A 13088-nucleotide genomic window follows, 5' to 3' on the forward strand; every position below is an offset into this window, starting at 1 on the left:
GATGTTGTCGAATGACTGCTTCCGGGTTGCTGATTGACCTTGAACCTTCCGGAGCGACATGGCGGCTCTCTGGAGGCTAAGTGTCCTCTGCGGCGCCAGAGAAGGGCGAGGTGAGGGCAGCCGGAGGTTCTCAGCACAACCTCCAGCCGGGGAAAGGGATGCGGTTAGGATTCGTCTGCTGGGCGGTGAGACCTTTTGAACAGGGGTGTCCCTCCTTTCCTTTGGCACAGCATGACCAGCGTTGTCTTAGGGTCCAGATGTCCACCCGAGTGCATATTTCCCCTCCTCTGGGCTGACGTGGTGATGGGGTAGTCTGAAAGTTACAGTCCTGCTGCGGCTGTGTTCACGAGTTCTCTTTTTCTCCGCATTCCCTGTTTTTGGAATGTTCCCACCCTGAATCAGAAAAGAGTGTCAGTGTCTTAAGTCCCAATTTACGTATTGGTCGTTTCCCTTGGAGTTCAGTTCGATAATCATCGAGGGGGCATTTGTGTTATACAAGGTACTGTAGTATGATTGGGTTAAAAATGTGAGAAAGCGTAGTTCCAATTCTTAAAGAGTTTCCATTTTTATAGGAAAAACATATAAGCATAATATGACAGAAAGCAAAAACTACAGCACAGTATCTAAGTTGTATGCCAATCCAGAAGACTATACTAGCTCTGTGTTTTGGAAGGATTATCCTGTCTCACTTCCTGAAGGAGCTGTGCCCGATTTGAGTCTTGAGGGTAGGGAAGGCCACAGGAAGAAGGGCATTACAGTTAGAGGTAGTGGGATGAGCAGAAGCAATGATGAAAGGCATAGAAGCTGCTTGTTGTGAGAGAAAACAAATCGGATATTAGAACATGAAGCTCAAGGTGAGGAATGAGATGGTTCTGGAAAAGTAAACTGAAATCAAATCTCAGAAAAATTTGTCTTGATGTGGAGTATGCATTTTTCTTTGTGTGAAAGGGAGCCAGTGAAAGATTTGACATAGATTTGCAGTTAGATTGACCACCTTGGTAACTGTTTGATATTATAGATGGCCATCATGGGAGATGGGACAAGCCAAGACGTAAGTTAGGAGATGAATTGAGACACTTATTGTAGTAGTCTAGGCAAGCATGGTGAGGTCCTGAACTTGGAAAGTAGTACGTAAGAGAAGATTGTCTCAAGAAATGCTAAGGAGTTATATCAGTATGATTTGGTATTTGACTGAATTTAGAAGGGAAGTCTTACATGATTTCCAGATTTTTGGTTTAGGTTGACGAGTGACTGGGATATCATTAAATAAAATGAGGAACATGCAAATGAGAGGCAAGTTTGAATGAGAAGACGAGTTGAAGGGTGATTTTAGTTTTTGCCATAGTGAGTTTGAGGACCAGGTGGGGTACTTCCGGGGACAGAGCTTGCAGGTATTCAAACTTCTGAAACTCTGGAGAGATATGAAACCTGGGGATACAGAGTTGACTGTCACTAACCTAAAGGCTCTAGAAGTTGAGTGGACAAAATGTCTAGGGGTGGGCTTAGGCAGCAAGGAGAGCAAAGGGCAGATGATGGACTCCTGGGTGAGCATTTAAGAGCAAATGCAGGAGGAGACTGATATATAATGATCAGAAAATAAAAGGGAGAAGCTGAAGAGAGTTCTGTCAGAGAAAAGAAGGGAGAAGTGGCCACCAGTGCCTCGTGCAGAAAGGCCCAATAAGATGTTGGATGTGGTCACATGAGAACATTGGTAATTCATGAATGCAGCTTTGGTGGGGATAAGGACGAGTTGCAGGCCATGAAGAATTTTAGGGAAGTGAGGAAGTCAAGGTGATTTAGACAACACTTTAAAGAAGCATGTTTAGAAAGAGAAAAAGGAGGGGAAGAGTGCATGGGCATTATAGGACATAGGATGAAGGGAGGGGTTAAGTATATTGCATCAGTTGAGGGAAAATGGTCAGTAGGAAGAAAGGAGGGGTTAAAGATACAGGAGAGAAATTATCTTTTATTGAGTGCTTATTGAGTGCTTATAACACTGTGGGACTTAGGTTGAACATCTTACGTATATTAATTTTCAGCAGAGTATTATGAAGTAAATACCAATGTTTTCATTTTACAAATGAGGACATTGAGGCTTGGAGAGCCTTTTTAACTTAATTGTCCATTATCTCATAGTCGGTATTGATAGGCTTGGGTGTTCTTAGGTCTGCCTGTTTTTTAACCAAGATCTATAAGAGGACAGAAAGGGATGAGTTCAGGCGTGCAAGCACAGAAATTGATCTTGAAAAAGAAAGTCGTATCTCCCAAACTAGGCTGAATTACTTGAAGACAAAGACTTTGTCTTTATCTCTCTTGCTGTTGTGCAGAGCATAGTTTTGTATGTAGTAAAAGTTTGTTGGATGAGTAGATGAATGAAAGGATAAAAGAGCCATAATTAATTTTTGAGAATTGGTCAAAGTGAAGCCCTTTTTGCAGAAGTGTTCATCGATTTATCAGTCTTTCCATGGCTGCTTAGTCTAGTCTCACAGCAACCCAGTGAAATAGATGCTATCCACATTTTACAGATTAGCTGGTGATTCCCTATTTGGGGTTAAGTAGCTTACCTATGGGTCTTCCTGGGTGGCTCAGTGGTAAAGTATCAGCCTGCAATGCCTGCAATCCTAGGTTGGCAAGATCCCCTGGAGCAGGGCATGGCAATGAGAATCCCATGGACAGAGGAGTCTGGCGGGCTGCAGTCCATAGCGTCACATGGAGTCACACATGACTGAAGCAGCTAAGCAGCAGCAGCAGCAGCTTATCTATGGTCATGTAGAAAGTCTCAGTCCTGTTACAGGAAAGGTGCTTATGATTCCCTTGATGTCTCTTTCCTCAGCTCTGTTCCTCCGAACCCCAGTGGTCAGACCAGCTCTTGTCTCAGCATTTCTCCAGGACCGACCTGCTCAAGGATGGTGTGGAACACAGCATATTCACCTGTCACCCAGCCACCATTGTATGTGCATCTTTGTCTGCGCTGATTATCATGCCTTTGGCAGGACTTGCTCTCTCTGAGGGGAACTCTTGTGTCCAGCTCTGTCAAGTGAAGACCTAATCTACACTTGTGGGCACACAATGCTAGCACGGTTGAATGATGCCATTTCCACTTATACAGAACCTTCTGGTCTAAGTCTTTTTAAAATGTTTAAGTTTCTTAAAAGAAAATAGCTCTGTAGGGACAATCTGTTCAATATAGTTTAGTTACCTTTATTTATTGCAGAGGAGCTGGATCTGGATAATTTAGAATAGCAGACAGTTTTTAAAATCTTGCATATTCATAGCTATAATGATATGTTTGTTTTTATTTAGGTTGCTATTAAAATCATGTTATTTCTTGGATGAATACTATTTAGGTATTGTTAAGTCTTAGAAAATCCATAGGTGAATAGTGAGGTAACTATTTTCATTTTTAAAGTCTAGAAACATCAGTATTTTATAGAGATAAAGACTTTTGATTCTTAAGCCTGTCACTTGAAAGCTGCTTCTGAGTTATGAATAATTAAGCAAGTATAGTTTTTCTGCTATTTAGAATTATTTTAGCTTTGAAAAGTTGTTGATGAACTTTGTTCAGTTAGATTTAGCAGAGCGATTTTAACTTGGGGTGCATGGGACTGAAGGAAGGTCCCCAGGGTTGTGTACATAGTTTGTAACGTGTGTATCTGTGTGCATTTTTCCAGGAAGTAACTCCATCATTAATAAAACATTCCCAAAGGGGTATGTAACCCCCCCAAAAAAAGAGGCTTTCAAAGAGATGTTTAAAGCCCATTTTATTTTTACTTGTTTAAAAGAAAGTTTCATGTTCCTTCTCTATATTGGGCTATTTATAAGTAACAGAACAGAAGAGCCATAATCCTAAAAGTTGACATTAGAACTGCGCTTCTCTTTTAATTGACAGGCTTAATTTTCTTTTGGGAGGATTTTTAATATTACTTAGAAAGATCAGGTGTAAAATAAGATTGATGTTTTAAAGGAATTCCTCAGGTGTCACCAGCTTACATTTATAAGGTATCTGTCTATTATAATGAAGTCCAAGGTTGGTAATTCTGCAACAATATTTCATCCATCATCTTGCCTCTAAGCAGAGTGGATCTCTCTTTTAATTAATGTATGTAGGCTTGAGAAACCCTGTGCTGAAAGACTTCAGAGAAGGGAGATTGCATCTTTCTCATTTACCTCCTTTCTCTTACCCACTTTATGCTCAGAGTTAAATCTTAAATGCATACTGTTTGCCGTTCTGTTGGTTTGGGTTAGTTTGTGGCAAATACTGAGATGTGTATTTCCCCTGAAACTCTTAGGAATCTCGTCCTTCCTTTCTATAGCTGGTTCCAAGGCTGCATCTCTCCACTGGACTGGTGAGAGGGTTGTCAGTGTTTTGCTCCTGGGCCTAATTCCAGCTGCTTATTTGAATCCGTGTTCTGCGATGGACTACTCTCTGGCTGCAACCCTCACTCTTCACAGTCACTGGCAAGTACAGCAGTCCTTTCAGTCTTACCTTGTCTGTGCAGTTTGTTTGCTGTGAGCTTATCTCACAGTTGCATATGAGGGAGAAGTTGCTCAAAATACTGAAGATCTGAAGAGAACAATAAAACATACGTAAAATATTTACATGCCCAAATTTGTGTATCCACGTGCCTGTAAGATGTCTTCCTTTTCATATTTTAGAGGCTTTTGAACTTAGCATTGCTTTTGAGAGTTCCCCATTTTATGTGGTTTGGCAAGGACAGTATGCTGTCATGGATGGGGAGGTGTTTTTTGGATTGTTAGAACTGAAAGGACTTGAGGGAGTATCTTAGCCAAGCCTGTTATTTAACGTCTGTGGAAACTAAATCCCAGGGACGTTAAATAATTTGTCAGAATCATTTTCTTGATAGTATTAAAGGGCTTGTTTGCTTACCTAGTTTTCTTACTTCGTAAGCATTGGTTAGGAGAATTACCCTTCAACCAGATAGACCTTGCACAGTAAATGATCCCAGTTGCTCTTGAAATACTAGATCACAAGTACAGTAGGATTTCTCTAATGTGTGTATCTTGAAAGAAGATCAGTCTAAATTGATGAAAAATCAGAATAAGAGATAAATCTAAAGTCATGCTTTTTTTTTTTTTTTTGACCATGCTGTGTGGCATATGGAATCTTACCTTAATTCCCTAACCAGGGATCAAGCCTGTGTGCCCTGGAGTGGAAGTGAGTCTTAACCATTGGACCACCAGGGAAGTCCTAAAGTCATACATGTAAATAATTGCAATTGACTTCCCCAGTTACCTTATTAATTCTCTCCTTTTTTACACATACACAAAAAAGACTTGAAAGAGTTGTCTGTAATTGTGCACTAGTTCTTTAGTATCCCGTTTTTTTAAACCTGCATTGATTGGGCTTTTATCCCAACTATTTAACTGAAGTCATTCTCAACAAAAATCACTGAAGACCTTCATTTTTCCAAACCAGTTGTCCATTCTTTGTTCTCCACTTGAACTTGGCAGTATTCAACTTAATTGACTGATCTCTCATTAAGTAATTTTTCTTTGGCTTCCTAGATACCATCCTTACCTTGTTTTCTTCCACCCCACCAGCTCTATATACCTTCTCTGTCTCCTCAGCCAGCACCTCCTCTTGTCTGACCTCCGAATAATGAAGGTCTGAACCCTAGGCTCGTTCTTGGCTTTCTTAAATTTCTCTGCCTACATACTTCCCCCAGGTGAGTTCAGATAGACCTCTTTGTTTTTTGTTCCACATGGCCCTCTTTTCCTGAACTGCAGACTTAGTATTTCCAGTTGTCCACTGGGATATCTAGTAGGCATCCCCAGTGTAATATTGCCCCAAATCACTCTTCCCCTCAAATCTCTCAGTTTTTCCTCACAAGCTTCTTCTCTCCTGTTCTTCAATAATTCAATTAAGTCTTGTTGCTCAAATCAAAAATCCTAGGAGTCATTCTAAATACTACTTTTTGTCTTAACCCCGCCACCAGTCCATCAGCTCTTTCTTTTAGTTCTCTCCTCAAAATATAGCCTGAATTGTCACTTGATGGTATCCTCACTATCACCACCCTAGCTTAAGGCAAGTTAAGCCAGCAGCCTTGCCTCAGCTACTTCAGTTGCTTCCTAACTAGTTCTCTATTTTTGTTCTTATTGCCCTTCTGCCTACACAGTCCATTCACCACATATAGCCAAAGGGACGTTTTTATAGGGAAAATTAACGTTTATCTAAAGAAGATATGGAAATGGCAAAAGGTGCATGAAAAAATGTGTTTGTTATTCAGTTCAATTCAGTCGCTGAGTCGTGTCCGACTCTTTGCGATCCTATGAATTGCAGCACGCCAGGCCTCCCTGTCCGTCACCAACTCCCGGAGTTGACTCAAACTCACGTCCATTGAGTCGGTGATGCCATCCAGCCATCTCATCTTCTGTCGTCCTCTTTTCCTCCTGCCCCTAATCCCTCCCAGCATCAGAGTCTTTTCTAATGAGTCAACTCTTCGCATGAGGTGGCCAAAGTACTGGAGTTTCAGCTTTAGCATCATTTCTTCCAAAGAGCACCCAGGGCTGATCTCCTTTAGAATGGACTGGTTGGATCTCCTTGCAGTCCAAGGGACTCTCAAGAGTCTTCTCCAACACCACAGTTCAAAAGCATCAATTCTTCGGCGCTCAGCCTTCTTCACAGTCCAATTCTCACATCCATACATGACCACTGGAAAAACAATAGCCTTGACTAGACGGGCCTTTGTTGGCAAAGTAATGTCTCTGCTTTTGAATATGCTATCTAGGTTGGTCATAACTTTCCTTGCAAGGAGTAAGCGTCTTTTAATTTCATGGCTGCAAGCACCATCTACAATGATTTTGGAGCCCAAAAAAATAAAGTCTGACACTGTTTCCACTGTTTCCCCATCTATTTCCCATGAAGTGATGGGACCAGACGCCATGATCTTCGTTTTCTGAATGTTGAGCTTTAAGCCAACTTTTTCACTCTCCTCTTTCACTTTCATCAAGAGGCTTTTTAATTCCTCTTCACTTGCTGCCATAAGGGTGGTGTCATCTACATATCTGAGCTTATTGATATTTCTCCCGGCAATCTTGATTCCAGCTTGTGCTTCTTCCAGCCCAGCCTTTCTCATGACGTACTCTGCGTATAAGTTAAATAAGCAGGGTGACAGTATACAGCCTTGACGTACTCCTTTTCCTGTTTGGAACCAGTCTGTTGTCCCATGTCCAGTTCTAACTGTTGCTTCCTGACCTGCATATAGGGTTCTCAACAGGCAGGTCAGGTGATCTGGTATTCCCATCTCTTTCAGAATTTTCCACAGTTTATTGTGATCCACACAGTCAAAGGCTTTGGCATAGTCAATAAAGCAGAAATAGATGTTTTTCTGGAACTCTCTTTCTTTTTCCATGATCCAGTGGATGTTGGCAATTTGATCTCTGGTTGCTCTGCCTTTTCTAAAACCAGCTTGAACATCTGGAGGTTCACGGTTCACATACTGCTGAAGCCTGGCTTGCTGAAATTTGAGCATTACTTTACTAGCGTGTGAGATGAGTGCAATTGTGTGGTAGTTTGAGCATTCTTTGGCATTGCCTTTCTTTGGGATTGGAATGAAAACTGACCTTTTCCAGTCCTGTGGCCACTGCTGAGTTTTCCAAATTTGCTGGCATATTGAGTACAGCACTTTCACAGCATCATCTTTCAGGATTTGAAATAGCTCAACTGGAATTCCATCACCTCCACTAGCTTTGTTCGTAGTGATGCTTTCTAAGGCCCACTAGACTTCACATTCCAGGATGTCTGGCTCTAGATGAGTGATCACACCATCGTGATTATCTGGGTCATGAAGATCTTTTTTGTACAGTTCTTCTGTGTATTCTTACCACCTCTTCTTAATATCTTCTGCTTCTGTTAGGTCCATACCATTTCTGTCCTTTATCAAGCCCATCTTTGCATGAAATGTTCCCTTGGTATCTCTAATTTTCTTGAAGAGATCTCTAGTCTTTCCCATTCTGTTGTTTTCCTCTATTTCTTTGCATTGATCGCTGAAGAAGCCTTTCTTATCTCTTCTTGCTATTCTTTGGCACTCTGCATTCAGATGCTTATATCTTTCCTTGTCTCTTTTGCTTTTCGCTTCCCTTCTTTTCACAGCTATTTGTAAGGCCTCCTCAGACAGCCATTTTGCTTTTTTGCATTTCTTTTCCATTGGGATGGTCTTGATCCCTGTCTCCTGTACAATGTCACGAACCTCCGTCCATAGTTCATCAGGCACTCTATCTATCAGATCTAGGCCCTTAAATCTATTTCTCACTTCCACTGTATAATCATAAGATTTTTGATTTAGGTCATACCTGAATGGTCTAGTGGTTTTCCCTACTTTCTTCAATTTCAGTCTGAATTTGGCAATAAGGAGCTCATGATCTGAGCAACAGTCAGCTCCAGGTCTTGTTTTTGTTGACTGTATAGAGCTTCTCCATCTTTGGCTGCAAAGAATATAATCAATCTGATTTCGGTGTTGACCATCTGGTGATGTCCATCTGTAGAGTCTTCTCTTGTGTTGTTGGAAGAGGGTGTTTGCTATGACCAGTACGTTCTCTTGGCAAAACTCTATTAGCCTTTGCCCTGCTTCATTGTGTATTCCAAGGCCAAATTTGCCTGTTACTCCAGGTGTTTCTTGACTTCCTACTTTTGCATTCCAGTCCCCTGTAATGAAAAGGGCATCTTTTTTGGGTTTAGTTTTAAAAGGTCTTGTAGGTCTTCATCAGATCAGATCAGATCAGTTGCTCAGTCGTGTCCGACTCTTTGCGACCCCATGAATCGCAGCATGCCAGGCCTCCCTGTCCATCACCAACTCCCGGAGTTCACTGAGACTCAGGTCCATCGAGTCAGTGATGCCATCCAGCCATCTCATCCTCTGTTGTCCCCTTCTCCCTTGCCCCCAATCCTTCCCAGCATCAGACTCTTTTCCAATGAGTCAACTCTTCGCATGAGGTGGCCAGAGTACTGGAGTTTCAGCTTTAGCATCATTTCTTCCAAAGAACACCCAGGGCTGATCTCCTTCAGAATGGACTGGTTGGATCTCCTTGCAGTCCAAGGGACTCTCAAGAGTCTTCTCCAACACCACAGTTCAAAAGCATCAATTCTTCGGCACTCAGCTTTCTTCACAGAACCATTCAACTTCAGCTTCTTCAGCGTTACTGGTTGGGGCATAGATTTGGATTACTGTGATACCAAATGGTTTGCCTTGGAAACGAACAGAGATCATTCTGTCATTTTTGAGATTGCATCCAAGTACTTACTGCATTTCGGACTCTTTTGTTGACCATGATGGCTACTCCATTTCTTCTAAGAAATGCCCGAAGTAGTAGATACAATGGTCATCTGAGTTAATTCACCCATGCCAGTCCATTTTAGTTCGCTGATTCCTAGAATGTCGACGTTCACTCTTGCCGTCTCCTGTTTGACCACTTCCAATTTGCCTTGATTCGTGGACCTAACATTCCAGGTTCCTATGCAATATTGCTCTTTACAGCATCGGACCTTGCTTCTATCACGAGTCACATCCACAACTGGGTATTGTTTTTGCTTTGGCTCCATCCCTTCATTCTTTGTGGAGTTATTTCTCCACTGATCTCCAGTAGCATATTGGGCACCTACTGACCTAGGGATTTCCTCTTTTAAGTATCCTATTGTTTTGCCTTTTCATACGGTTCATGGGGTTCTCAAGGCAAGAATACTGAAGTGGTTTGCCATTCCCTTCTCCAGTGGACCACATTCTGTCAGACCTCTGCACCATGACCCGCCCGTCTTGGGTGGCCCCACAGGGCATGGCTTAGTTTCATTGAGTTAGACAAGGCTATGGTCCTCGTGTGATTAGATTGACTAGTTTTCTGTGATTATGGTTTCAGTGTGTCTGCCCTCCGATGCTCTCTTGCAACACCTACCGTCTTACTTGGGTTTTTCTTACCTTGGACGTGGGGTATCTCTTCACGGCTGCTCCAGCAAAGCGCAGCCATTACTCCTTACCTTGGACGAGGGGTATTTCCTCACCGCCGCCCTTCCTGACCTTCAACGTGGGATAGCTCCTCTAGGCCCTCCTGCGCCCGTGTTTGTTATTAGAGAAATGCAAATCAGAACCACATTGAGATGCCACCATACACCTACTCAGATGGCTGTAATCAAAAAGATGGACTGTTACAAGGGTCACCAAGTTAGAATCCTCATATATCTCTGCTGGGAATGTAAAACATTGCAGCTACTTTGGAAAATAGTTTGGCAGGTCTAACAAGTTTTTACCACAGAGTTATAATATGAGTTAACAACAGAGAGTTGCCATCTGACGCAACAATTTCATTTGTAGGTGTATACCTACTGAAAGTGAGAGCATATGTCCCCATCCACACAAAACCTTGTAGCATAATGTTCAGAGCAGTGTTATTTTAGCCCCAAAGGCAAAATCATCCAGATGTTTCAATTAATGAATAGCTAAATAAATAAAATATATGTTTACAAAGGAGAGTTATTTGGCCATACAAAGGATTAAAGTGCTTATTTGGCACGAACTTGTTACCATGAATTGCATTTTGACCTTGACTGATTATGTTGTGCAGCCAAGTTAACTGAATAGCCTTCTAACCTGACATTACTTGTGGCTTTTCATTTGTACTGTGATGTTTTTTTTCCTTCAGGGGCATTGGACAAGTTCTTACTGACTATGTTCATGGAGATGCAGTGCAGAAAGCTGCCAAGACAGGCCTTTTGGTGCTCTCGGCTTTCACCTTTGCTGGGCTCTGTTACTTCAACTATCATGACGTGGGCATCTGCAAAGCTGTGGCTATGCTGTGGAAGCTCTGACCTTTTAGACTTAATACCTTGAGAATTGATTGTACACCTCCTTGCCTCTGCTCTGTCATGCCATTTCAACTCACAATAAGAAGGAAAAACATTGGTGAGACAAACCTCTTCTCCTAATCACCTGATTGTTTTTAGAATTTAATCTTTGAAGAAAGATTTGAGAGAAGTTGTATCTTAAGAAGTTATAAGACTGAATTTTGTATTCTGGGGAGCTAATGGAGTGTCTCAGCTTTTCATAAGTCTCATAGTATAACTGAACATTATATATGAGCTTTTTGCCTTTTAATTGATCAAACTCTTAAAGGGAATTCAGCTTTATTACTCTCGATATCTGATCAAATGTCTGTGTTTGTGCTAGGATGATGGAGAAAGGGAAAGACTTAATTCATAAGTAAAGACTGCAGAAAATTAGGCAGTGTTTCGTTTTTGTAAACCTCCCCCTCTGTTCAGTTGATACCAGTTACTGATGGTTACATGTCTTAGGGAAATTTGAAAATTAGAAATGCTGATATTTCACATTACTGATTTCTAAATCCTAGAAAGAAGAGCCTGGAGAGCTTCTGAATGTAGAGAAGTTCCATTTAGGGAAGAGGTCCCTTTATAGATGTTTCAAATTGTTGCAGATTCTAAACCAAAACTTAATCCTCAAATGTGTTTATTTTACTTGTCCTAAAATAATCTGTCCACAAATATAAAATTATAAGTGATAAGTTGTTTTCCCACTGGGAATTTCTAATGTGAAAATGTATTCCATGAAGGTAATTTTTTAAAAAAATAAAATGCTGCATAATAAAAATTTATTCTACTCTTTTATGTCTTAATTGTTCCTAGTTTTATTTGGTAGAACTGAGTGTCTGTTACATATATGGCTCTGAAGCAGGACTGTATTTCCTTTAATTTCTTTCTGAGTTTAGCAGATAGGTAAGTTAGACACAAAGTACTGTAATACAGAAAAGACTTTCATATAATAGGCAGAAATATACTGAGTATAAGTAGTTTGGTATGAGGAGACTAAGATTAAGTAGTAGGAATTAAAATTAGGTCCAGATTATGGTGTTCTGTGAATGCCATCCTTTATATTCAAATTATATACTGTATGCAGTTAGTCTGGTCTAAGGAATGAGTGTAAGGCAGGATGGTTTCATCTAGCAACATAGATTAAATGGGACTGGGTGCATTTCACTCACTGAGGACCTTACTCCACAAACTACTGAAGGGGAGGTGGCTAGAAGGGTAAGTGTTCATGCTGGAGGTTAAAGATGAGGTCCCCTTAACGTGCTTACAGTCTTGTAGGAGATTCAGATGTGTATTAAGGATTTAGGAAGAGGTGGTTAATTCTGTCTGGGGGCAGGTTAAAGGTTTCAGAAGCGGGTGGTGCCTGAATAGTAGTGCTTTGTCAAAGAGTGGTGGTGGTGGGCTGGTCTGTCTTGGTGGGGAGGAGTATTTTTTATTACTGGCTTTCTTCAGAGTTGGTGGCTCATGATGATGATAAAAAGCAGACTGACCTTTAGTCTGTTTCATTATTGTTTTAAAATCTCTATAGACAGTGTTCCCCTTAAAGTCATTTCTCCATCCCCACCTAGCCCCCAGTACCTGACTGCTGTAAAATGGAATGGAGAAATGGAGTTTTCCATAGAAGCGAAATGGGAGCTCAGTAACTGAGTAATGTGGGAATCTTGTAGCTATCACCAGTACCATCAGATCCTAGTTGGATCGACTGAGTGACTGAACTGAACTGAATGCTGATGGGCTAGTTAGATGATGATTGAATGTTAAGAGTCGAGGCTGCTTGGGTAACGCCTGTCCCTAGTCCTGCTCAGTTTTGTTATTAGGTTGGAGCTCACCTATCACTTTGGAAAATCAATGGGTTGCTATGAACCACTGTAGAGGGAAGATGAGGCCGGGGCTGACAGCAATAGGAAGTTTCTGAGGTTAAGCAGGACGTGATAAGAATTGTGCTTCAGAGAGAATTCAGGTGTCATCAGGAAGGTTGGTGAACTGGAGGCAGAACGGTGTGTGACAAGATAGATGTGGAAGACAGTGGTGGTGGAAAGTAGGAGTCACTTTCAAAGGTAGAAGTCAACATTCATTTGTTTGATAGGTGTTAAGTAGCTTCTATAATTGGCACCATGCCTGGTACTGTGGCAAAAGAGGTAGGAATTTTTTTTTTTAAGAGGTAGGAATTTATCTCAGAAGGAACTCATAGACTAGTTGGGACAACAGATAAATGATTGCAATACAGTGTAATATGTGCAATAATAAAGTACATTGA

At 41.3% G+C, this 13088-nt stretch overlaps 1 protein-coding gene across 3 annotated transcripts; it reads left to right on the forward strand.

Moving 5' to 3' along the window:
• Positions 1–2: 2 nt before the first annotated feature.
• On the forward strand, positions 3–11629 carry SDHD (succinate dehydrogenase complex subunit D). Of its 3 annotated transcripts, none has more exons than XM_061440293.1 (4): positions 3–110; positions 2834–2950; positions 4314–4458; positions 10651–11629. In XM_061440293.1, exons 1-4 carry the CDS (start codon positions 59–61, stop codon positions 10814–10816), a joined length of 480 nt encoding a protein of 159 aa, XP_061296277.1. In that variant the 5' UTR covers positions 3–58; the 3' UTR covers positions 10817–11629. The 3 variants fall into 3 exon arrangements, with proteins under 3 accessions (XP_061296277.1, XP_061296278.1, XP_061296276.1); XM_061440292.1 differs by having other exon boundaries at positions 7–185; XM_061440294.1 differs by lacking the exon at positions 4314–4458.
• The last annotated feature ends 1459 nt before the right edge of the window (positions 11630–13088 follow it).

The sequence above is a fragment of the Bos javanicus genome, chromosome 15, assembly GCF_032452875.1.
Source record: "Bos javanicus breed banteng chromosome 15, ARS-OSU_banteng_1.0, whole genome shotgun sequence".
In the NCBI taxonomy this organism is placed as follows: domain Eukaryota; kingdom Metazoa; phylum Chordata; class Mammalia; order Artiodactyla; family Bovidae; genus Bos; species Bos javanicus.